Raw genomic sequence first — 25,231 nt, 5'->3', positions numbered from 1 at the left:
CAATCTCTCCAGCGTCAAAGCAGGAAGGAAGGCTCGCTTTGCCACCCAGGGCTAAGGGAACAAAGCAAAAACCTCTGGTTGGTGGGGGACAGTTGAACCTAACCAGCCTCTCTCCTAGCAGGCCATTGCCTTACAAAAGTTGGAGGGCAGTAGGGGGTAGGAACCACGTCTGGTACTACTTTAGGAAGCCTTTTGGAACAGTTTTCAGGTGCATCACACAGTCCAAGATTCTTGGCAGAAAGTCTTGATCACAGCTATAAAATGTGTTCAACATGCCTTCAAACAGCAGAACACTACAGTGTGCTTGCTTCACAAAAGGTATGTACAGCTAACTGGGAAAGGAGAGACAATAGGCCCTTGCACTAAGTGCATGGCTGGCTAGGACTCTGAAGTTATTTCTCTATGGAACACATTGCAATGTGGAGAATGGAGAGAAGTAAACATGACCTTTGACTTTCAGAGAATATACCTTTGTACACCACACACTAGGGCTTGATAGAAGAAGACCATTGCTTGTAAGCCCTGAGTGTCCCAGGTGTATATGTTTCGTTACTATTTTGGGGGGGGGGGGGGTTGGGTTAAATAATTCTTTATTCTTGGACATAATTTAGGATTTCTGTTTTTATACTTTCATCCAGACACTATCAAAATCAAATATCATGCCAGTCTTAACAGCACATTTCGGCTCTCATTTATGTCATAGGCCTGTACAAACCTGGAGGGCCATAGGTTGTGTGCAACTGATTTGACATAACCAAAAGACTGTATTATGCAATCACAAACCCCAGCCATGGTGGCGAGGATGGAGGTTATCAAATACAGAATGATAAGTGCAAAGGGTCTCACTTTATTTTCCTCAAAAGGTTTCAAAAGATACAGCAAAAACCGAAGATTTCCTATTGTCTTGTTGGACTATTTTTCCTAAACAATTACCGCATATACTCGGGTATAAGCCAGGTTTTCCAGTTCTTTTTTAGGGCTGAAAAAGCCCCCTTAGCTTATACTCAATACATAATTTAGGATTTCTGGGCTGAAAAAGCCCCCTTAGCTTATACTCAATACATAATTTAGGACATAATTTAGGATTTCTGTTTTTATACTTTCATCCAGACACTATCAAAATCAAATACATGCCAGTCTTAACAGCACATTTCGGCTCTCATTTATGTCATAGGCCTGTACAAACGTGGAGGGCCATAGGTTGTGTGCAACTGATTTGACATAACCAAAAGACTGTATTATGCAATCACAAACCCCAGCCATGGTGGCGAGGATGGAGGTTATCAAATACAGAATGATAAGTGCAAAGGGTCTCACTTTATTTTCCTCAAAAGGTTTCAAAAGATACAGCAAAAACCGAAGATTTCCTATTGTCTTGTTGGACTATTTTTCCTAAACAATTACCGCATATACTCGGGTATAAGCCAGGTTTTCCAGTTCTTTTTTAGGGCTGAAAAAGCCCCCTTAGCTTATACTCAAGTAAGAGTCCTGGTGTTATGGTTGAGCCTTCTGGCTCCGGTACTAGGAGACGTGGTCGTAAGACTCCTCGAGAGTCAGACTCTTTTGAGGAGCGTGAAAGGAAACGGCTCCGGGACTTATTTGCAGAACCAACAGATGAAGACTCATTTGAGGGTTTTACCGAGGGAATGGAGGAAGAGATGGTTAGCTCAGAGGAGGATGACATGGAGTGGACTCGTGTGAGGGAGGATTTGGGTGTCACCGGCAATGATAGCATGGGAGACAATTGGCGGGTTGCAGGATCAGACCCATGGACGGGCTGGAGGGATGGAGCGGGATCCACAGCTGGGGATGCTGTGGGGCGTAGTCAAAGGTGTTTTAGCTCTGATGAGGATGATGATGATGAGGCACCTGGGATTAGGATAGCAGCTGACAGCGATGAGGAGTTATGAACTGGGATAAAATGGGGTTTAGGATCAATGGCTAATTGCGTTGGGCAAGGTAATCTGGACGAACGCTTGGGCTCTTGTTGGGGAACTTCCTGAAGACGGGTGTGATTCGTTGCTGGATACGTAAGTTACCAAGGACACTGGGCATAGACGGCGGGAGGAACTGTGTGGGGTTTTTCTGTGCAACTTGTGTTTAATCTTGATAGCTTGGACCTCCGTCGTCTTTTTGACGGACATTAATTACCTACTCTGGATTGACGCTGGACTGACTGACTGACTACGACCCTGGACTATCCCTTCTGTGGCTATCGGTGGAACTTGTGGACGTCTGCACTTGGCTTTCGACCTTGGACCGGATTGGGACCCACGCTGACCGTCGTTACCCTGATTGATGTGCCTGGACCCGGATTTCGCTCGTTGCACGGAGGAGTAAAACAGCTTGAGTTACTCATCTGTAGCTTTTGAGTAGCAGAGAGGAATCTGCTGCCAGTTTTTTGTGTTCATTTTGACCTCTGTTTTCCAACTTTTGTTTGTTTAAATTGTCAGGCTGAAGTAAGCACTTTTGTTTTAATCCGGATTAAACTCCTGTTTAATCCGGTTTATCCTTTTGAACCGTTTTAATTCAAACGGAGCTGTTTCTGTTACTTTTCACACTGAAGACAAGTGTTTGCCTAGTCCTTTGTTTCCTACGGGCATTTCTCAGTTCTGTAACTTTAATAAACTGTGTTGTATTCTATTTGGTGGCGTTCTGTCTATGACACCTGGTTGGCTTATACTCGAGTATAAAGGTAATCAGAGTTGGACAGTCTTATCTTAAATTACAGTTTTATGTAAATATTCAAAAACATTTAATCTACTGATGCCTCAATTAATGTAATTTTATTGGTTTTTATTTTTATTTTTGAAATTTACCAGTAGCTGCTGCATTTCCCACCCTCATCTTATACTTGGGTCAATAAGTTTTTTGTGGTAAAATTAGGTGCCTTGGCTTATATTTGAGTCGGCTTATACTCGAGTATATACAGTACATTCACAAAAATAATGAGGTAAATGCTTGCCTGCTGTTTTTCACAAACCAGTAAGAGCAGACTACAGTGAACTTGCATGAATGAATATTTTAAAAATCCTGTTGTTTCCCACCATGATATACAATTTCTAAAGGTAAATGTGCGATTACCAGGGTTCACCATTACATAACACAATGTTTCTAGTCTTTCTAAACTTGCTCTCCTGAAGTGGTCTTTCAGATCAGTAGAGTTCAACAATTTCACTTACAATCCACCACTGTGTGATCGATTACCAGATATTGAGAGAAACCCCTACTTCTGCAACTTACACTGGGCTCCTGAATCAGGGTTCCTGCCCATCTGCCTTTATCTTCAAATCTGAAGCTAGGGGAGGGGAGGGACCAACAACTGAAATCTATACGTAACTGTTTTGGACCAAGTCCTGTAATAATGGTTATTCTGAGGTAAGTAGCTAGCAGACATGATACCGGAGATTGAAATAAAGGGAATGTTCACATTCTTAGCTTGGGTACTACCTTTTGGGTTTTTTTTCCTTCTTGCCTATAATAATAAAATATTCTAATTTTATTCATTTAAAAAACCTTAAATTCTTAAGTAAAAAATGAAAGCATGTTTTAAAGTATTAATTAATATAATTATTGTAGCGATATATACTCCAGTCCACAATAAAACCACCAAGGTCATTAATCAGATAACAAATCAAGAAACCATTTTGATTATGTTCAAATTCTACCCAACTACTGCTTTAATTCTCTGAAGGAAAAATACTGACTGACGCAGGACAGATTACCTCTTTATCACTGTGGCGTCTGTGGAAAATATCTTCAGGATTCTCCATGTAATCAAGTGGTGGAAAATGTCTTGGTGATTCTGAATCTACTTTAAAACAATACAGGGTCATTAAAAACAAACTGATTTGACCAGGAGAACCAGAAAGAGGGAGAGGAAAGGGGGAAGGAGGGGAGCTTCAATGCCACCAATCAATTGTAATCAACTATTGGTAACTTCTTATTTCTTCTGGATTTAAAGGCTGAAGCAGATAATAACGCTGAAGTAAGAAACAACACAAAATCCAAAACCATGAAAGCCAACCAAATGATTTAATCAGTATATTTGTTGCTCACCAAATATGATGCAATGTGGTGTCACTGAAGAAAGTTGCATAACTACATGCAAAGATAAAGAAGCACATATGTGTACATGCATGTTCACATGCACACACATGCAAAAATACACCAAGAACCTGAATGACTGCTTTAGCAACGAACAGGGTTGCTTAATTTAGTTTCTTGGGGATGCAAATCACATGGGTTTAAGCTGTTTTCCACAAGTAATTCACACCCTGAACTGTACCTTTTGGCAATCTGCTTTAATTAGTAATTAGAAATGCATAAGAAATTATTTTTGAAAAGTTCAGTCAAGTCCTGAAATGCAAACAGGATACACAAGAGATACGTTGGGAATGAAATATGGAGCAAGGGTTAAAAAATGGAGGGGAAGCAAACAGAGACAGATGAAATAAAACTAAATAAAGAACACAAAAATGCCACCTCCAGGGTATGTCCTGAATTCCTTTTGTGGGTTGTTGTTTGTGTCCACCTTGTAGTATAAAGCATATGGTACATTCGCATTATTAAACACATCTGGAAAGTCCAGTAGGGAAACAGAACTAGTTTGCCAAGTTTCCACTTCCAGGAAGTGGCTAAATCTTTTGACAATGTCACAGGAAGAGAGGCGTTTGGGAGCTGGCGGTTTCCGCTGCATGCATAGCTCATAGAAGGAGGTGTTATTGCTGTGGCTTCCCCTTGACTGATCATTCTGGATTTCGCAGGTGGATGCCAGCAGAGCTCCCAGTCCAGGCAAAGGAAGGGTCGTTCTGGAGTGTCTCTGCAAGGGCTTTTTCAATCTGAAGGGAAGAGGGCTCATGAGGTAGATATTTCTAGGGAGCAGGTGCTTTTCTCCTTCAACATCCCCTTGAGCAGGCTGCTGCTGTTCATGTCTCCGCATAGTTGTAAACCTTGTGTAGGAAGCTGGGCATGATCCTTTGCATTTGTTCACTTTGTATTTCTGAGCAATGCTGATGCTACTGTCACCACCACTGTCATTGGATTTATTAGATATGACATCTATTTCGTCAGGACAAGCTGAGAGTGTATCTATTGGGGTCATATTACTAAATTCTGATGATGTATCCTCTATATTGCTATAAGAATGGGATGAAGTATCAGCTAGATTAGTAAGATCACTTAGATTCTTTTCCCTCAGAACTGGCATGGACAAATCCAACTCATACTCAGCTGAATATATCGAATTTAAGCAGCTGTTTGAGAGACTAGGAGTTGGAGATTTGTTATGGGTACTGGAGAAGCTAAGAGCAGGCATTGACAAAGATTTCTGGATGAGCATTTCGAAGGCAGTGATGCGAGAAGATACAGTGTGCTTGGGGATCTGCTCCAAGTTCTCTCGGTTGGGGCTGAAGCTGGGTTCTCTCTTGCTCTTAAATTCACACTCAAAATGGGATGCAATTTCCTTCACGCTGCCGGATGAAATAACGCCCCTCTGGAAACCAGAACGGTTGATATGGTGCATGTCTTTATACAGCATGGCAAACTCCATGCTATTCTTCTGGGAACCAAGCATATACTCTTTTCTGAAGCTGGAAGAGCCACACTCTCTCAAACTCTGGGTGCTACTGGACTTTACAGCCGACTGCTGCTTAGATTTCATTAGAATATTCTCAAAACTTGCATCCACATCTATCACAGAGTTTTTCTTGTTACCAAAGAAGGTAAGTGAGCTATGGAGATTTTCACAGCTTTGTGTTTTCTCATGAGGCAAGAGATCTTTTTTGTCTAGCCTAGGAATAGGTGGAGTAGCACGCTTGGGCTTGAATTTGGAGGGAAGAATTTCAGCAATACAGACTTTTGCGACAGACAATGGCTTCTTATATTTACAAAACTGACCTAGTTGGCCGGCATTACTAAAGTTAAAGGATTGGTTATAAACTGAAGAGCGTGCAATTGTATGAGCATTCCCACCTTTACGGTCCACTGGAAAGCATGCAGAATAAAATAAACAGAACCTGTTAGCTTAAGTGTGGCAAAGCTGTTGATAAATGGGGGTGGGAAAGAAATGACATGCTTTGGGTTTCACACAACACAGTCCTGAGAAAGGCAAGGTTCAAAAGGAGATGTGGATGTAGCCAGGCCCTGTTGCTGAAGTGCAGGGAGGAGCCGATGCTTAGGAAGAAGGCAAATGCCACAATATCAGAGGAGCTGTTAGACTAAGGGAAAGGGTGGGACTCAATCAGTCCTTTGATGGGCAGGTGCCAAGGCAGGCATCCTATTTCAGGCATCTGAAATAGAATAGGATTATTAACGGCTCAGGTGAGAAGTTTGCAATGGATCTGGTATACTTTTCATGCAACACTCCTGCACACGAATAGCAATTCCGTATTAACTGCTATTAGGTGTAAAAGCATGCAAATTTTCTGGTTAACCTTTTTTCTTTCCTGATGAAAGAAAAAGTAGAAAATCCTCAGCCCCCAAAGAGAATAAAATGGTGAATAATTTTAGTCACTTGGAAGTGACATAACTTAAAGTCCAAATTTTGCAAAGTAGATCCTTACATACTTAAAAACAAGTGTTTTAAACTTAAAAAATGACAATGAAAGGGGAAAGCTTGCTATCTTCATGGTACAGTACTTCTGTTCAAATCAGATTTGTTAGCCTTTCAGTTTCTCAAAGAGTTTTGTACAACACATTTGGAAGAACTGGATGATAATGAAAATTCCCAATCTTTCAAATAAAAAAGTCAGCAGGAACACACCAAGATAACGTGGCTTAGTAAAGGCATGATTCATATTTAAAGTTAGCAGGCATTGTGGTTAGACACTATCTATAAGAAGTCTTCTAAAAGGATATCCGCTATTAATATTCTTCAGATAACTGTGTGTCAGCTGCTTTTCCCCCTCCCTGATGTACAAGATGGCACCTGTGGGTTGTTGCTGCTACTCTACAAAGTATGCAATACCATACGTTCCTTTGAATTGAATGGAGATTACTTCTGAGCAGAAGTGAAGAAGATTGTAGTTTTAAAAAACCTTGATGCTACTTTATAGAAGCAAATTTGGAAAGTGACAGCAAAAAGGTAAAAAGAATAGAAGCAAGCTGTCAGCATCAATCAGTTGTGTTCAACTGCAGTATTGAGTTCATATTTCACTTATATAATGTTTTACTACTGAAAGCAATGGTTCAATAAAGGAATGCTGTTGGTTGTGTGCACTACCTTCTGCTACAATAGGCAGCTCCTTCTTTACTGAAACATGTTTAGCGATAAATCTTAACATTGGCTATCTCTGTCAATGTCTCCTGTTTCCTTTTCTCCTCTTTTTCATTTTTTTTTCAAAATCTCTGTAATAGTTCTATTCCTTCCTTTTACTGATTGACTAACAAGCTCAGTATTCTCAGCAGAGGAGCCTACAACTGCCAGATTTGTCTTTCTCAGCATACGGACAGAATCTGTCTATGAGAGCTTGGCATGTTTAGCCTGCAGAAGAGAAGGCTGAGAGGAGACATGATAGCCATGTACAAATACGTGAAGGGAAGTCATAGGGAGGAGGGAGCAAGCTTGTTTTCTGCTGCCCTGCAGACTAGGACACGGAACAATGCCTTCAAACTACAGGGAAGGAGATTCCACCTGAACATCAGGAAGAACTTCCTCACTGTGAGGGCGGTTCGACAGTGGAACTCTCTCCCCCGGATTGTGGTGGAGGCTCCTTCCTTGGAGGCTTTTAAGAAGAGGCTGGATGGCCATCTGTCGGGGGTGCTTTGAATGCGATTTCCTGCTTCTTGGCAGGGGGTTGGACTGGATGGCCCATGAGGTCTCTTCCAACTCTACTATTCTATGATTCTGTGATTCTATGATTCAGGGACCAGTCTAAAAAAGACTCAGAGGGCAGTTTTGGCCCAGGATCATTCTTATTGTTGATAAGTAAATAGATATATTCTTTTGTAGCAAACTGCATTGCTACATTACTTCCTTGTTCTCAGTCATCTCAACAAATGCAGTTTCAGCTGCCAAATAAAGATCACATGCATTTTATATCTATCTAACATAATCTGCTGATCAGAATATAGTCTGTGATATTGTCAGGAGCTGGATCTTGCCCTTGATCATTTGTTTCTACAATTGGGAAAAAATATGTAGAGATCCTTTTTTTTTTTTTTTTTTAAGAAAAAGCATCTGTTTCATTGGGTTTGACAGAGGAAAACCCAAGTTTTTATAGTCCTGTCTTGTCAGGGCTGCCATTATACTTTATAACTTGAAGAATCCGCTTCCGTTTTTAGGTTAAGTTCAGTTCCTACCATTTCCTTTAGCTTACTTTATCTTCCTTTATCTCAGTGGTTCTCAACCTGTGGGTCCCCAAGCCTTCAACTCCCAGAAATCCTAACAGCTGGTAAACTGGCTGGGATTTTTGGGAGTTGGAGGCCGAAACACTTGGGGACCCACAGGTTGAGAACTACTGCTTTATCTGAGTTTAAACACAGTCACATTTGGCTACAGCTCCCTTGTATTATCTTTTACTACTGGTACTTTGACTATAGTAATTGTGGGTAACCAAAATATTCACATTAGTCAGATTAGTGACACATCTTATGATGTATTTCATTAATTTAGTATTCTGCCAGCTATTATACAACTGTTATTACTTTTAAAATTGTAACTGCTATTATTATTGAGATCAAATTTGATTATATGAACCTAGAAAGTCATCAAGAGCACAGTTCTAAAAGAATAAATAAAGTCAGCAGACAGAACAATCAGTAGATCAGCAGGATGATGGGCTGAAGAGATCTGACCACTGAAATCATGAAGAAGAAAAAACAGGGTGCTGTTGCAGGAATGTTGGTAAAAGAGAAGAAAAAAAGCAATGTGATGAACTAACCACAACCAAGAATAACAGGGAGCACAACCAGTCTCTATCTGGAAAAGGGGGAAGGCAATTTAAACATGTGGAAGAATCACAGACAACACCCTCCAAGGCTTGGAAAAAATATCCCCAGATATTAATAGAAAATATTCTTCCTTAGAGTTTGGGCTCAAAGTTTGGTCTTAAATTCTGAAAAGAAGAACAGATAGCTGTGGGTTAATGTATTTTCTTGTGTAGTTGTGTTAGTGTATTTATTTGACCTTCAGTCCTAAAGAGGAGCTTAGACAATGTGTTAATATAACATCTTGTATATTGAGTCTCAAAACTTCTAAATATCTAACCAAGTAAGATGGGATTTCTAGATTTCCGTACAGGTGAATGTGAAAAACTCAAGAGATAATCGTACCCTCTACACTGACCATTTAATGTAGCTTTGAGTCAGCTTCAAAGTATGGCTGCTATATAATGCATGCCATGAAACCACTCTGCAGCATGCTTTAAGGCAAGCCTCTTCAACCTGTGGTTCTCCAGATGTTTTGAAGTTCAGCTTCCAGAATTCCTGACCATTAAACAAGCTGGCTAGGGCTTCTGAGAGCTGGAGGCCCAAACACCTGGAGGTTTAAAAGGCTTGAAGTAGGTTGAGGAGGCCTGCTTTAAGCCTTTTAAATGGAAATAAGCCAAGTTGGGGGATATTTTGAAACAGAACCCATAATACACACCAGCATACTCTAGTGCAGTGGTTCTCAACCTGTGGGTCCCCAGATGTTTTGGCCTTCAACTCCCAGAAATCCTAACAGCTGGTAAACTGGCTGGGATTTCTGGGAGTTATAAGCCTAAATACCTGGGGACCCACAGGTTGAGAACCACTGCTCTAGTATAAACTACATTGTATGGCGAAAGCAAATCTACAGTGTGTGAATTACTGTGACACCGAAAGTGCTGTTTTGATGTGCACATGTGCATTCCTGCAGAGGGAGTTGAAAAAAATGCATTCACTACAATTGTCAAGTCGCGTATACTGTGATCCTGGAACCAGTTAGAAGCCAGTCTCTGTGGTTTGTGTAATCACCATCTGGGCCTGAAAGGGGTTCCATAGAATTCAATCTAGTCATCCTCATAGTAAAACAGGTTCTGCTATACCCATTTGGAACCAACCTAAGTGGTCAATGTAGATGTGCTGAACAAAATATATAATTTCACATTGTGAGTTACTACAGTTACCACCTTACTTTAACAAGCTTACAAGTAGAAAACCCTCCCTGCAAAGTAATAATATTTAACTGAAAATAATATACAGAAGCAGTAAAATTACATCCATCCACTGAAGTATGAAATGATGTTGATGTTTCAAATGCAATACATTACTACTGTTGTTTATACATGTAAATACACAATAATCTAACACAATCTCTATAAAACTTGATCTAATAATCAAAAACAGAGAAACACTATGGTGTTTAATTGGTTGCTCTACCTTTAGTGGAAGCTGAACTGGATGGACGCTTGAGGCCACTGAGGCCTTGCAGTGGAATATCACCTCCTTCCAAAACACTTTTGTAGATTTGCCTTTCCGTCTCCAATCCAGTAGAATCTCCTATAGTGTCGGTAAACTCTCTTTGTACTAGATGGGAGTTTGGTGAATATGGTGAACTAAAATTTTCATAAGAGGATGAGAAATTATTTTTCTTAATGATTAAAAAAGAGGCATGAGAAGTAATATTACCACACAAGTATAATATCAACAGACTAATGTAAAAAAAAAAACAGTTATGAACACAAAAATTCTAGCATTTCTTGAAGAAATCATACTTATTCCAACATTGCAAATTTTTTGTAGTACATGGCAAATCAGTCTACACAATGCTTCATATCACACATGAACCCACTTCAGAGTCAACTCCACTATTAGTTTTGGAGAATGAACAACTGAGGTGACAGGGCTCTAGGATGGAAAGTTTGCTACCCTCTGCTTAAGGTGAAGGTCCTTGCCTTTATGGAGAGCTGTGCAGCACTCTAAATCTTGGGCTTACTGGCTCAAACCCCACTGTTGGTTTTCTATTTACTTCCCAAAAATTCAAGACTAAATTAAATTACAGTGGTGTGTAACTTTTAAAATAATTCAGAAACATCCTTCTACAACTTCAGTAAGTTCAGTACATTACTCCTGAATGATTGTTGAAGTAAAATAAATTTATTAGCAACTTTTGATTAGACTGATTGGATTTACAATTTAAAACACTGAGTATTTTTATTTTCCAAATCTTCAACCTTGTTCTCTAACAAATATTGTCAATGTCAAAGTTTAATCTTGTGTTATTCTGGTTGGAGGTGGGGTGGAGTGTCCATCTATTTTCTTTATATTTATCTCGAGTCACGAGTGTAAAAGAAACGTATGATAAATTTGGGGTTTGCTCTTTGAATCTTAATTATAAGGATCATCAGTTCCTTTTATTTATTTTAAAATAATCTCAAATCACACAGGATAAATAGCATTTCCCCATCCCATAAGTCAATTTTAGATACACTGTTACTATATATTCTGAAAGAAGCACCATTTAAGAAAATCTGAAGATACAATTACTAACATAGTAAATGTTCCAAAACATTAATATAAACATTTAAGAACAGGTCCCCAAACTTACTGGGCCAAATGGTCTGAGAGTATTTCCATTGAAGAAGAGTGTGCTGTACTCTGAAAATACCCAAACAACAAAGTCATTGACACACACACACACACACAAAATTCAGATCAAAAAACAAAGTCTTGACTATTAAGCATAGCTTCCAGTGACAGCCGTTCTTCTTGCATGTCAAACTCTGTAGTTATCCCATTAAACAAAAATGATAGCTGAGCAGTAGTTGTTATGGCCATTGTCTCAAACAAGATAAAAATATTGTAAATCTCCTACAGACCTCTTTAGTGTGTTTCCAGTATCTTCTGCTAAGTCAGTAATCCAATCTGAGAGTGATTTCCAAGACCAATACTCTGAAACAATTTTACTTTGTCTGGTGCTAACAACTCCACGGTAGCCACTACAAACTTTTTCATGAATCTATGAGTCTATGCCAGGGGTCCCCAAACTTTTTAAACGGGGGGCCAGGTCACGGTCCCTCAGGCCATTGGAGGGCTGGACTATCGTTTTAAAAAAAATGAACAAATTCCTATGCACACTGTACATATCTTTCTTTGAAGTAAAAAAATAAAACAAAAATAAATACAGCCTCAATATTAATCATAATCATAATAAAAATAATAAAGAGGGTTGGAAGAGACCCCTTGGGCCATTTAGTCCAACCCTCTTCTGCCTTTGTGCACCAAAAGCACAAGCAAAGCACCCCTGACAGATGGCCACCTAGCCTCAATCTTGTTAATAATAATACATCACACAGTCCTAAACACTTGGGAAGTGTTCAACTTATGATTTTGCGATACGAAATCCTGCATATATATCTCGTTTGCTGTGTTATACTGTGTCTTTGTGTCAACAACAACAATAATAAAAAGGGTTAGAAGAGACCCTTTGGGCCATTTAGTCCAACCTCCTTCTGCCTTTGTGCACCAAAAGCACTAGCAAAGCACCCCTTACTAATTATTAATTAAATAATAATTAAAGTACCATTATAAACAAGCAAAGCTTTGGAAGGCACACACCAGGAGAGGGAGGGCAAAGGTGCGTGCCTTTCCCTCCTCCCTCGTACCACAAGCACCTTCCTCGACGGAAGAAGAGGGAGCCACCGCCACAGGGGCCGGATAAATGGCTTCGATGGGCCGCATGTGGCCCCCGGGCCTTAGTTTGGGGACCCCTGGTCTATGCAATTAGCTTGCTCATTCTATAACTCATCTGAATAACTTTGTTTCTGTCACAACGAGGCCTAATGAAAGCAGCATGCTGTGATTCCAAACTCCACTGAAGAGCATTAATTTTATCCAAATGCATCTAATTCATTAAGGACCCTTCCAGACAGACCCTATATCCCAGGATCTGATCCCACATTTTCTGTTTATCCCAGATTATCTGGCAGCGCAAACTCATATTATCCAGTTTAAAGCAAAAAACCTGGGATCAGATCCTGGGATATAGGGTCTGTCAGGAAGGGCTCCGGGTTTAGCATGTTTTGAGCTGTAATGATGCCCCAGATTGGGTTTTTTTCATTACTGCTAACACATTGCCACCAACTAGTCACACCGGTTTGCCTTTGACTTCAATAAAAATAATCATTTGTCCATTTTTCTTGGAAAGATCAACACTCTGCATCAACTTTTCTTTTCTTTGTAGTTGCCTGTTGTAGGATGTCACACCACTTAAGTTTTAACTACTATATCAAGTGTGTGTGCAACCAGTGATGCAATTATTTTGTTTTGATCCATATTCTAATCCTGCATCTTGGTTTGGATCATATCCAATGTTTGTATCATCGACTATCGAGATCTTTTCAGTGTACTGTAACTTCCTTAATCTTCATCTGAGACCCAGTATTGGCTAGGATAATTGATTGTAGACATGTGGATAGAGGTTTGATTGGAGATATTGTCCATGTTGACAAAGAAGCTGACATCATTGTCAGTCAATGGAGACAAGGTCATTAGCGTTGCAAGGAATTGCCTCATCTCAACATCACAGGATCGCTGTAGTTTCACCACAGTGTGTTAACACTTTCCTCATGTGTACACTCCCAGCCTGCACAGTACAGGCTGTGCAGAGCTGACAAAAAGCGTATGTGTCTATGTCCCATCATATACTTGCATGTGTCCTGTCTATCCCATAATGGACGTTTCTTGCTTGTCTCTCAAAATTTACGTTATTATGAGTCACTTAATATACTGGTATATTTAATTTTAGATGATAAAATGCTCCTGGATTTATTGAATGCTGAGTCCTGCCTGTGATTCCTTTGGCAGGGCAAGACCAAATGATTTCACAGGCCCTATATGGCCCATGGGCCAGACATCCCTCACCCCTGACCTAGGGGATATCCATAAGGTCAGTAAGGGCAACCTACACCTAATGGGTGCATGTATACATCTATTGTAAGTGCAGACCCAAACACCACATATGGTTGTCTCTGTGTTATTTTGCCACTCATGTGTAGGACTGCCTTCTCATGTGTTTGTCTATGTGTGTGCATACAGAGCCATATGGTCTCCCTGATGCCTAACCTACCAACATGGTCATCAGTCCATCTGTTGAGCACCATTCGTAGAAGCAGACTAGTCTACGTGGATTAACTGTCAACACTTTCTCTCCCTCCTCACTTTGCTGCCTACAGATCATGGCTGGGTTCTCCGAGCTGGGAATTCCCCAGGTAGTAGGGGCTGTAGATGAATGCCACTGCACAATCATGTCACCTATGGGACTGGGGAACAGTTCACCAACAGAAAACAGATATACTCCATCCTGCTACAGGACGTTATGGATCACCTATGGATCTGAGGATGTCTGATATAGATGTGGGAGAAATGTCAGGAGATAATGCTTCTGGAACATGGCCATACAGCCTGGAAAACTCACAACAACCTAGTGATTCCGGCCATGAAAGCCTTCGACAACACAATAACAATAACAATAATGCAACTACAGCTGAGCTACAAGTAAAATTCACCAACACTTTGTTCACCCCTCATTTAGGTGCAAAGATTAGTCGCATGCAATGAAAAGAAAATACCTTCACTGGCTCCTTATCTGGTACTTTATCAAGGTTCTCAATTTTTTCAGTGTCAGCCTCTAATTCTGTCCGATAGAGATAAAGTTCTTTTTCTGGATCAGTCTGGTTAGAGATGGAAGAAAAGCAAGAGGAAGCCAATACTTGAGTTAGGAAAAAAGTGATTCTGAAAAACAAAGTTATTTGTTTCAAAGGGACAAAGATTATATATATAAGACAAAGCTGCAATGCCTTCTCAATACTGAAATATACTACTTGGATTCACTGTCAAATGTATAAAGATCTTGTGTTACGTTGTTAATATTTAGTTTAAATTACTAAAATGCAACCATATTCTTTCAATACTGCAAAACAACAGTTAGTATAATTATCACTACAGATCACTGGGACAGGGGTGGGGAGGAGGAAAAGAAAAAAATAAAATGCTACAAGAAATGGTTTGTAAGATTCTTTTCAGCCAATGGTACTGTGTAACAAGTTCAAGTCAATTAAATTCAAATCACCACTTGCACTCACATAAAATCCAAACACTGCCAGAGACTGAAAGCTAAAGACACGCATACAAACAAAACCATATCATAGTACAATGTATATTTGCATTACCTTTCTATCCTCTCTAGTAAGGATAGAGCACTTTCCAGGAGTATAATCCCAAATCTTTTTTGGAGGCTGATGGGAAGCAGAATAGGAAATGAGGAAATGAAGATAAGGAAAGACATCACAGAGAAAATGGAAACTTAATTAGAACAGAGGGAATACACTGGGAGGAACTATATCAGCTCTAGAAATACAATAGAAGACAGAATGGGAAGAAGGGGGAAGTAAATCTGCTACAGTACAAACACAGAAGATTATGAAGAAGAACAGGGAAACATACACTGTGAAGCAAAGCTTGGCTGATATTTTGCTTGACAACACTGTATTTGTTTTCAGGCTCCTGCTAGTTCTGCAGGAACACATGGCGGTAAAAGCATTTAAAACATGATTTGCTAAAGAAGTCAAAACATACTAATAAAATTGCTTATATTCTTTCTGAAAAGAAAAAGGGCACAATAAGAGTTTTTAACAAAATGAATGACAGTTTTATTTTTAATTTAAATCCCAAGGCTTTGTTTTTCAGGGGCCTGGAGGTTTAAATTAAATATACACACTATGTTAATTAAACGTACATACCATGTTAAGAAATAACTGTGATTTGAGAGTAGGGCAATTAAAATGCAGAGTTATTCATATCAGATTTGGAATGATGTATTTCTTTTGTTCCTGGTCTTCATGTGCAAGTGCAAGGGGAGTAGTAGTGCTTACTTTGCATGGTCCCCCCCCCCCTTTCTGTATTAAAATTACATTTCCCCTATTGGTTCTTCCTTCTACCAGTACCAATGCGTTATGCGCTCTGGGTAAGGCTAACTACCCCCCCCCCCCCAAAGAAAAACAGCTAATTTTAATTTTCAAAAACAGATACCTTGTAAAAAAGAATAAAAGCACAGAACTTGAAACTGCTAAATATACTTTAAATTGCAAGAATAAATATCTTTCCCAAATACAAAAGAAAATGTTTTATCACACAAATGATTTTGAATAATCTCATGAACTGTGTTTTTAAAATTTAAATGTTCTTAAATTTCAATTTTAGGCACATCAAAATCTCACTTTGAATGCTTTTCCTTTGCTGATTTTGTCACCAAATTCTGATGCTTTAGCATATTCGACTGACATAGTTTCAAGTCAATTGCAACATTGTTGAGTAGCATATAAGTTTTTTTATGTTTCAGTTTTGAAAAACTGTGTTTACAATTTGTCACTGTCACCAGAAATGAAAAAAGGTTGCATGTTCAGGTGCAAACACTGCTCTGCAACAATAACACTAGATATTGGATTGGAGAATGAATGGCTACAACTTTATTTGGTTGCAGCTGAATATGAAAGTTGGCTTGCACATGGGTCTGGATCCAGCTATTGGCTAATCCGACCGTTGATCTATGAGCCCATGAGATCCCGACAGGCCTGATCTGAGTACTCACCAGGTTCCCTAACCTGGGATACTCTCAGTCACTGTGGGATATGTGTGTGTGTGTTGGTGTGTGTGTCTGTTCTGCCCCCCCCCCCCCATTTAGGCAAGACCTGGATACCACATCCCCACTGGGTCCCAACTGGGTCAATCCCCACTGGGTCAATTAAACAACACCCTAATTAAAGGAAGGGAGGGTGGGAAGAAACGCCAAACAGAATGAGAGAAGATGGCTTGGGCATCTTCTTTTATAGCCTAATGTCTGACCTAAAGGAAAACCCCTATTTGGGTTTCCAGATAGGCAGGCTGGCATGCTAGTCATTGGGAGTGCAGCCAGCCATTGGGTGTGCACAAAGTATCTACTGTAGCAGTTGCTTGCCTGAAAAAGAGGAGTCCAATCTGATGGTACCTCTTCAAATTTGGTCAAAGTTCGAAGCTCAGGGAGAGCAGATGCAAGACACTTTGCTCCCTGCATCAAGCTGCAATATTGGGCAGCAGTAAGTTGGGATGTCTCATTTGCATGCTCAGGTCTGAACATGGTTATGGCGTGACACTCAACTTCCACATTCCCCACCTGCAGGTGATGGGCCGTTTTGTCTTCTCCTAGGCTAGGGACACTCCAAGGACATCTACTACAATATGAAAAAAGTGCCTACTCCAAGAAGGTGCTGAAAATTTCAAAAGCAGAGGATCCAAATTAACATCCCATGGGCATGGGCATATCATAATACTGAGACTATTCAAATTTAAAGCCCAGCAGGCAGACGTGCCCTGGGTACACTAGCTGGAGCTGGAATTCAGGCTGAATATTGCATTTTGCCATGAGTGCCTCTGAGCCATGTGTGTCATGTTCAACTTCTTGTCTACTAAATCTCCAAAATCTTTTTCACATGAACTGTTGTTGAGCCAGCGTCACCCATCCTGAATCTTTACATTTCATTTTTTCTCCATAAGTGTAGTATTTTATATTTCCCCATATTGAAATTTATTTTGTTAAGTTTTGGCCCAGCACTCTAATCTCTTAAGTTCATATTGCATTCTGATCCTGTCTTCTGGATATTAGCTATCGTTTCAAATTTTGTGTCATTTGCAAACCTTCATCCAGATCATGACCTCTAAACTTTCATCAAAGTCATTAATCAAGATGTTGAACAGCACTGGGCCTAGGATGAAGCCTGTGGCACCCCGCTAGCCATTTCTTTCCAGGATGAAGAGGAACCATTGGTGAGCACCCTTTGGGTTTGATTACTTAACCAATTAAAAATCCACCTAACAGTAATATTATCTAGCCCACATTTTACTAGTTTTTTGGAAGAAGATTATGGGGTATCTTGTCAAGGCTTGACTGAAATCAAGATATGCTACATCCACAGCATTTCCTACATCTGTTTGGCAAGCCTAAGCTCATTTTGTGCTTTAGCCTTTGAAATGTTATTGTGCCAAAGATGGAAGAGGCAACAATGGGATGAGCTATTTTTAATTATTCTGACCAACAGTTGCGACTTGGTAAATAAGGTGGATGTGGATGGTCCCTTAGGTGGAAATGATCATGTTCTGCCAGAGTACTGTGGAAAAGGGAAGACAAGCATAGCCAGACATGCATTCTAGACCTTAAGAAAGTTGATTTCATTAAACCTGGGAAAAACTAGATGTGATCCCCTGGTCAGGAATACTAAAAGAGAAAGGAACTCATGATGGATGGGAGTATCTGAAAAGCAAGATATTGGAAGCACAATTTCAAACAGTTCCAATGAGGAGGAAAATCTGGAAGTGTCTAAAACAACCAGAGTGGATGTCTAATGAACTTTCAGTTGAGCTAAAATTTAAAAGGGGCATGTACAAAGAATGAAAAAAGGGAGAAATCACCAAAGAGGAATTCAAAGGAATACCCAAAATGTGTAGGGAGAAAGTTAGAAAGCCAAAGCACAGAATAAACTCAAGATTAATAGAAAGGTTAAAAACAATAAAAGGGCTTTCTGGGTTATGTTCACTGCAAAAGGGAGAACAAGAAAATGGTAGGGTTACGGTGTACAGGTGATGGTAAGATGCTAACAGGGGACATAGAAAAGGCAGAACTGCTCAACAACTTCTTTGCCTCAGTCGTCTCCCAAAAGTTAAACAGTGCTCAATCTGGGAATGATGGAGCAGGTGATGCAGTAGGGAAATGCAGCACATAAAGGCGAAATACAAGAAAATCTGGCTAAGCTAAATGAATTCAAGTCTCTAGAGTCAGGTGAATTGCATTTTAAAAGAACTGGCAAAAAAAAAATTCAGGACCAATAGCAATCATTTTTGAGAATTCCTCAAGTACAGGAAAAGTTCCAGCAGACTGGAAGAAGGCAAATGTTGTCCCCATCTTCAAAAAGAGGATCCAAATAATTATCACTCAGTCAGCCTGGCATCAATACCAGGCAAAAATTTAGATCAGATAATTAAACAGACAGTTTGTAAGCACTTAGAAAGGAATGCCATACTCACAAAAAGTCAACATGGATTTCTCAAAAACAAATCATGGCAGACGGGCCTTATTTCTTTTTTTGATAGAGTTACAAGCTTGGTAGTTGAAGGGAATGCTGTGGATGTAGCATGTCTTGATTTCAGTAAGGTCTTTGACAAGATCCCTGTAAGAGAGTTGCACTTAGAGAGGGAACTGCCCAAGCCCAAGTGAAGACAAAGTATCCTGAGTAGAAGGAAAGATGGTGGAACATGGAAGAACACCACAGGATGGAAAGAGTTACTAGAGTTTACAGTGGAAGCTTTGAGGGGATGGAGAAGAGAGGATGGAGCCACGGAGCAGGCCTTTATATGGGGAGCATGAATTAGCCTCCATCTTAACAGAACAACTTCCTGTCATGCTTCAAACGGAAAGTGTACATTCAATCGCTTTGGATGAATCAATTGATACTACTGACTCAGTGAAGATTTTATACTTCATTGTGGTCATCACAGAAGATTTTTTTGGTACAAAGAATTACCCACTTTGGACATTCTTGGATACACAACATGGGGAATAGATATCCTCATCAACTTTCAAGATAAATGTTGTGAAGTTGTACTGAATTTGAGCGTATGTACAAATAGTGCATCTTCTACGACAGGAAAACATGAAGTATTTCTTTGTATCTTGCATCAGCAAAATCTCGCTGCTAAAGCTGTAATTTTAGTAGTACTCTGCAACATGTTGTAAGTATTGTTAACAATATTAATGCAAATGCAACACAGCATCATCAATTTTATAACATGCTAAAATTGAATTAAGTATTCAATGTGGATTTGTCATATCATTCGAAGGTGCATGGGCTATCGCAGGGACAGATACTAACCAATATTTTGCCAGTGCAAAAACAGATAATTAAATTTTATGAAGAACAAAATCAGCAATAAATTATTGAAAGACTTCTACAGAACTGCTGCATTTTCCTGTAATGTTGTGTCAAATCAAAACAATTAGAATATTTCTTTACAAGGTAAAATTAAGTTTATATGGGGTATGTGGCAAAAACTCCAACTTCAAAACACTTCTTCAATTAAGAAAGGTCATTGATTAGCAGGATGATATATGTGAATCGTTTGAAGAGTTTGCAAGTTTTATAGACCTGTTTATAGGAGAATACAATGAAAGGTTCATACTCAAATTAATATTTCAACCTCATCTAGTTGATACCATCAAGATACCTAAAGAACTACAAATGGATTTGACTGAGCTTTCAGTAAATGAAATTTAAAGTTATTTGATGCTAAGAAAGAAACAAATGAAATATGAAAAATGCAGTAGAGTACCCAAACCTTTGGTAACATTGTCGTATCTCTTTAGAAGTAATGGCAGAAATGTTAAAATGGAACATACAACTGTTGTGTTATGGGCCACAGAGTGAAACAAAGCGTTTTACTCATTTGTGTCAATCATTTGTCCAAACATTTGTCTAGGGCAGTTTTTTTCAAACTGTGTGTTGTGACACATTAGTGTGTCACCTTCAGTGTCTACGAGACAACATGAGGTGGGTGGGTAGGGGGGGGGGGGGGACAGGGGACAAAACCATATGCTTTCCTCCACCACCACCACCACTGGAAACAAAGGCTGTCTGATGAGCTCGGCGCTGTTCTAATGGATAGGTCAGGCAGCTGCTTGGATCAGCTTCCAGGCTGAACTAAGGAATAAGGTCTGGCTGTTCTTGTTAAGGAGGTGCCAGGCTTGCCAGAGCAGCTGAAGTGTTGGTCAGGCAGCCAGGGCTGGTGGCTCATCCCAGCAGCAAAGGCCTGCTGGGAGCAGCCATGTGCTATGCTCCCCGGGCCTCCTTTATCTGTTGCTGGAAACAAAATGGAGCAAATATAGAGGATCATGTGATGGGTCTGAATCCATGTCTTAGGAATACCCACTGATCTCCATCTATAGCAGGCTTGCACAACTTGGCAGAAGGAAGGGGTCAATATTAAAATAAGCTAAACCAATTTAGGCCACTCCCTGTGGGCTCAATCCTGATTGGCTGCAACTCCCCACCAGTTCACCCCTCCCTCCCTCTTCCCCTTCCCACCCTTCACAGAAGAAGTGGCTGCATTTTGCACTTGCCATTCTAAAGTAATCCTTTTTAAATGCAAAATCCACCAAACACTAATACTGTTATTGGGCCAAGTGCATTTGATATCACTGATACCCTATTCTGGTATGTAACCAGTTTCTTCCTGGACTCCAGCACAAATATTTCCATGTTTCCCTTTTCTGCCTCTGTAGCTGGAGCATAAACTTAAAGTTATACAAATGGGTTTCGGGGAGTCTTATTGATATATTTCAGTCAGATTTTGACTGCTTTTGCTACATCTCACCTCACTATTACACCACCTCATTTCTTCTAAAATTTTCATTTCCTGAACAATGCACTGTAATTATTTGGCTAAATGCCTTATTTATGTCCACTTTAGTTCACTTATGCTTATATGTTACATTTCTTGTTTAGCAATGTCTAATTTCTCCTGATTCATGTTTTTTTTTAATTCCTATATATTGTGTAGCTTTGGACTTTCAATTCACCTCTGAGCATATCAACAGCTGGATACTATTTTAGCTTGTCCTGTTCATGTATTCACATCTTCCATCTCTGCCTATGGAAATGTTCCTCTATACAGAACAGGGAACGTTTCTGAGAAAGGTACTTTGGAGGCCCTAGAAAAAAAGCTTCCCATGTAACAATCTAAAATTTGCTTACAAGTCATTATCATCATCATTATCATCACTGTATTTGTTACAAAGGTGATGATGAGGGTGTGTTATATCCACAGCTCAAGGAGGGGTATAACACGGTTAACATACAGATAAAATATAATACCATTAAAAACATCTATTAAAATACACAGAACAGAGATCAAACCCAATCCTAATGCAATGTAAAGTTTAAATTCATAGATTCAAACTGACTGATTGGGCCTATAATATCCATGTCACTGGTGCTGACTTATATGATGACCATTAATTTATACCTAAGACTACCATGCTAAATGAAGCATGACATCTGTAATCCTCATGTCAGCAAGTCAAATAACATCTGTTCCCCTCTTAATGACATCTGACCTCTTCTTAATAATTGAATTGATAATTCCTGAGAGCCCTGTTCCTTGTAGACATGTTCTTGTCACATGAGTTCTTGCTATCCAGAGACCGGGACTTGTAGGTTTTACACGTCTCACTTCTCTAGACCAGCTATCCTTTCATGACACATCCTTTCTCCATGAAAGCTCGTAATGAAGATGTGCCCACAACATTCTCTCAGTGGGCTGACAATTGAACATGTGATACTCTGTGTAACACACAAGACAGCCATCATTCTAGTAGTCATATCTTTGTAAAAGCTTTGTTTACTGAGTTAGTTTGCTTGAAAAATTATGTTACTGATAGATCAAGCATAATTCACTGTTCTAACCTTTTCACTGCAGTAACATTTTGATTTGGGCAGCACCAATCTAATTTGAGTTGCATGTACATGTCACTTCCATTTTGTATCTAGGCTGCTCATGCAGATTTTTTCTGAATAAAGGAATTAAATAAAGAACTAGGCATAAACTACAGCGTTATTTTGGCAGAAGTTTTACAAACAAAAGGCAAAGAACTGTATGTAACAGCAAAAGGCATTTTTCACTTTTCCTGTCAAATGAACAGCCATTCTGTACTTTTCCTGCCAAGTGAACTGTTGAAACTAAGAAGCATGTTTCATGAACCCCAAGATTATTGCATCGTTCAACTTGTTCACCTCTAGTTGTTTATGCAAGCTTTCATAGATACACTGTATGTCCTTATAAGTTCCCATAGAGTTCACTCGCCCGCATCTCCCCTCTGAGCTAGGAAGACTCCATAGTTCAGAAAGAAAAGGCTAGCGAGCACACCCAGGCTTTCCCTTCCAAGATGCAGAGATTCCTTTGTAGCTTAGAGGGAACAGCCAGGCAGGGGAGTGAGTTCACCTGCCTGCCCTCCTGTCCAAGCTACAGAGCCTTGCTTTGCCAAATGAAGGCAAGACTCTGTAGCTGCAGAGAAGGCAGACAAACTGAAGAACTCACTCACCCACCCACCTGCCCCCTTTCCTTGGCACTGTGGGGCTTGACTCGGCTCCCAGCTCAGTCATGCTCCATAGCACCAAAAAGTAGTCACACTCTTAATTCAATCACTTAGGTGAGTGAACCAAAGGTGCGTCTATTAAGCAGGAAAGGCAAAATACAATTTTTGTCATCCCCAAAAGGGGCTGTGATTATTATTCAACGACAACTATTATGCAATGAAATACGAGTATTTGTTGAACCTCTTTCTACTTTTATGGCCTTAAGAGTGAGTATGGAGAATTCCCAGCAGAGGAAAAGAGAAAAACATTCTAAAAATTGTTTAAACCACTGAGCACACAGGACCTCTGCAAAAGCCCTGCTATGCAGACTCCTAGACAGGACCTTCGGGGGGTACTGAACTGAATTGTCCTGGCCAGCCATCAGACAATCTACAACAGTGGCTCCCAAACTTTTTTTGGTCATGAACCCATCAGAAGATTCCCCCTCCTCCCCGGGAACCCTAACTCTGTCCTTGAGCACTGTGAACCCACAAAGTTGTTCCTTTTTTCATCTACTTCTATTGCCTGGATGTTTGGAAATAAAGAGATTCAAATTTTGTTTTACATATTGAGATCCACTGAATTTCAATAAGATCTTCAAACTCTGGCATAGACGTTTCAAAAAAATTTTAAAAAAATATTTCCAATGGTTCTGCAGAACACAGTTTGGAAACCGCTGGTCTAGACTGCCTTCCATATTTCTTTTCATTCATTTCTTTATTTCTGGAGTGGTGCCCTATAAACTATAGGAACAAACGTTCTTCCACATCTATCGGCTCTTGTTGACTTTCAAAAATATTAATGAATCTGTAATTCTCACAATAATTTAATATTAATTAAGCCTCTGGAATATGTAAAACATGACATTTAAATTGAATCAAACATTTTATTCCACTGAATGCATAAGGTTGCGTCTTATACTGCAGGCTTGACATTAGTCTCATATCAACGAGATTCCTATATCTAAAATCTACTAAAAATGTGGGAAAGACTGCCATTAAAGTCTGCCATTAAGGATACTTCTGGAACTTTGCTATGACTGCAATTTCCATAAAGGATTACACCTGGGAGATGAGCAGCAGCACACAGAGCATGAGGACAAAAGGGCAGAAGAAATGATTGATACTGTATGGAACTGGTTAATAAGCGATCGGCAGTAGTTATTCAAAGACTGAAGACAAGAAATGGCAAGAGCATGTGAAGGTGAAGTTAATTAGGAAGACAGAAAATGGCCTTCCTGGTTTTGCTAATGGAAAGAGGCCACTGGAAAAGTATATTTAACGGCTTCCCTTAAATTAAAATAGTAAAATGAACTATGGTGTTTGACAGTCAGTTACTGTCAGTATATGTATTTTAATGCTTTCTAGATATGATCACATGATCAACATGTGATGAGCAACAGATATAGCTCTAAGAGTTCATGAAAAATAAGAATACTATCTGCAGATACTGAGAGGGTTGCTTTTTCTTGTCTTTTACAGTCACAGCTGTATAATGAGAATGAGCGTGGTGGGTTTGTGGTGTGAAAGGCAGTTTTAATGGTTCCGGCTATCGAACTTACCGGTTTTCCAAACTCCAATTCCGAAAAGAACTTATACCAAGGTTCATCCTTTAAATCTATCTCTTCTAGGCTTATATCCCGAGTCTAAAGGAATTGGTGATACAGGAATGGAAGAAAGAAGGACAACATTATGCAGAGAATATATAGGTAAGGACTGTTAAAGATGCCACATTCTGCACTTTTTCCAATGGTTTATTGGACATTCACTTGGTTGTCTGCACCCCCTTCTTTAATCCTACATGCAATTCCCTGGGAGTAAGTTGCCCTGAATGTGGTGTCTCTATTTCTGGGAAGATATGCATAGGATTATACTGACAGCCAATATATTAGCTGATAATATTTGTTTATATTATCTTCATGAATCTGACTTGGGAAGAGGACTGTTGACATAAACAAAGTATGGTTCATGCCTTTGCTTTGATTAGTCCAGACAGGACAGCTGATAGGATGGGCAAAGGCTAGGGCGAAAATTTTAAAAAGTGGAAGCAGCAACACATGAAGAGAAGGTTGCAATGTTGCTGAGAAACTAGGAAAGTGCCCAGATACTCTGCTG

At 39.7% G+C, this 25,231-nt stretch overlaps 1 protein-coding gene across 45 annotated transcripts in view; it reads right to left on the bottom strand.

The window, feature by feature from the left end:
* sorbs1 (sorbin and SH3 domain containing 1) overlaps positions 1 to 25,231 on the bottom strand; it is a 160,115-nt gene that overhangs the window by 23,089 nt on the left and 111,795 nt on the right. For 29 of the 45 annotated variants that reach the window (XM_062975926.1, XM_062975929.1, XM_062975920.1 and 26 more), the window contains 7 exons: positions 24,679 to 24,762; positions 15,132 to 15,197; positions 14,532 to 14,633; positions 11,510 to 11,559; positions 10,342 to 10,517; positions 4,486 to 5,985; positions 3,726 to 3,814 (listed from right to left, as the gene is read on the bottom strand). In XM_062975926.1, the coding sequence (XP_062831996.1) occupies positions 3,726 to 3,814; positions 4,486 to 5,985; positions 10,342 to 10,517; positions 11,510 to 11,559; positions 14,532 to 14,633; positions 15,132 to 15,197; positions 24,679 to 24,762 (2,067 nt within the window). The remainder of the gene's footprint in view (positions 1 to 3,725; positions 3,815 to 4,485; positions 5,986 to 10,341; positions 10,518 to 11,509; positions 11,560 to 14,531; positions 14,634 to 15,131; positions 15,198 to 24,678; positions 24,763 to 25,231) is intronic. The other 16 variants (XM_016996259.2, XM_062975947.1, XM_016996248.2 and 13 more) reach the window with 6 other exon arrangements.

The sequence above is a fragment of the Anolis carolinensis genome, chromosome 3, assembly GCF_035594765.1.
Source record: "Anolis carolinensis isolate JA03-04 chromosome 3, rAnoCar3.1.pri, whole genome shotgun sequence".
Lineage (NCBI taxonomy): Eukaryota > Metazoa > Chordata > Lepidosauria > Squamata > Dactyloidae > Anolis > Anolis carolinensis.
This window is presented reverse-complemented; position numbering and strand designations above follow the sequence as displayed.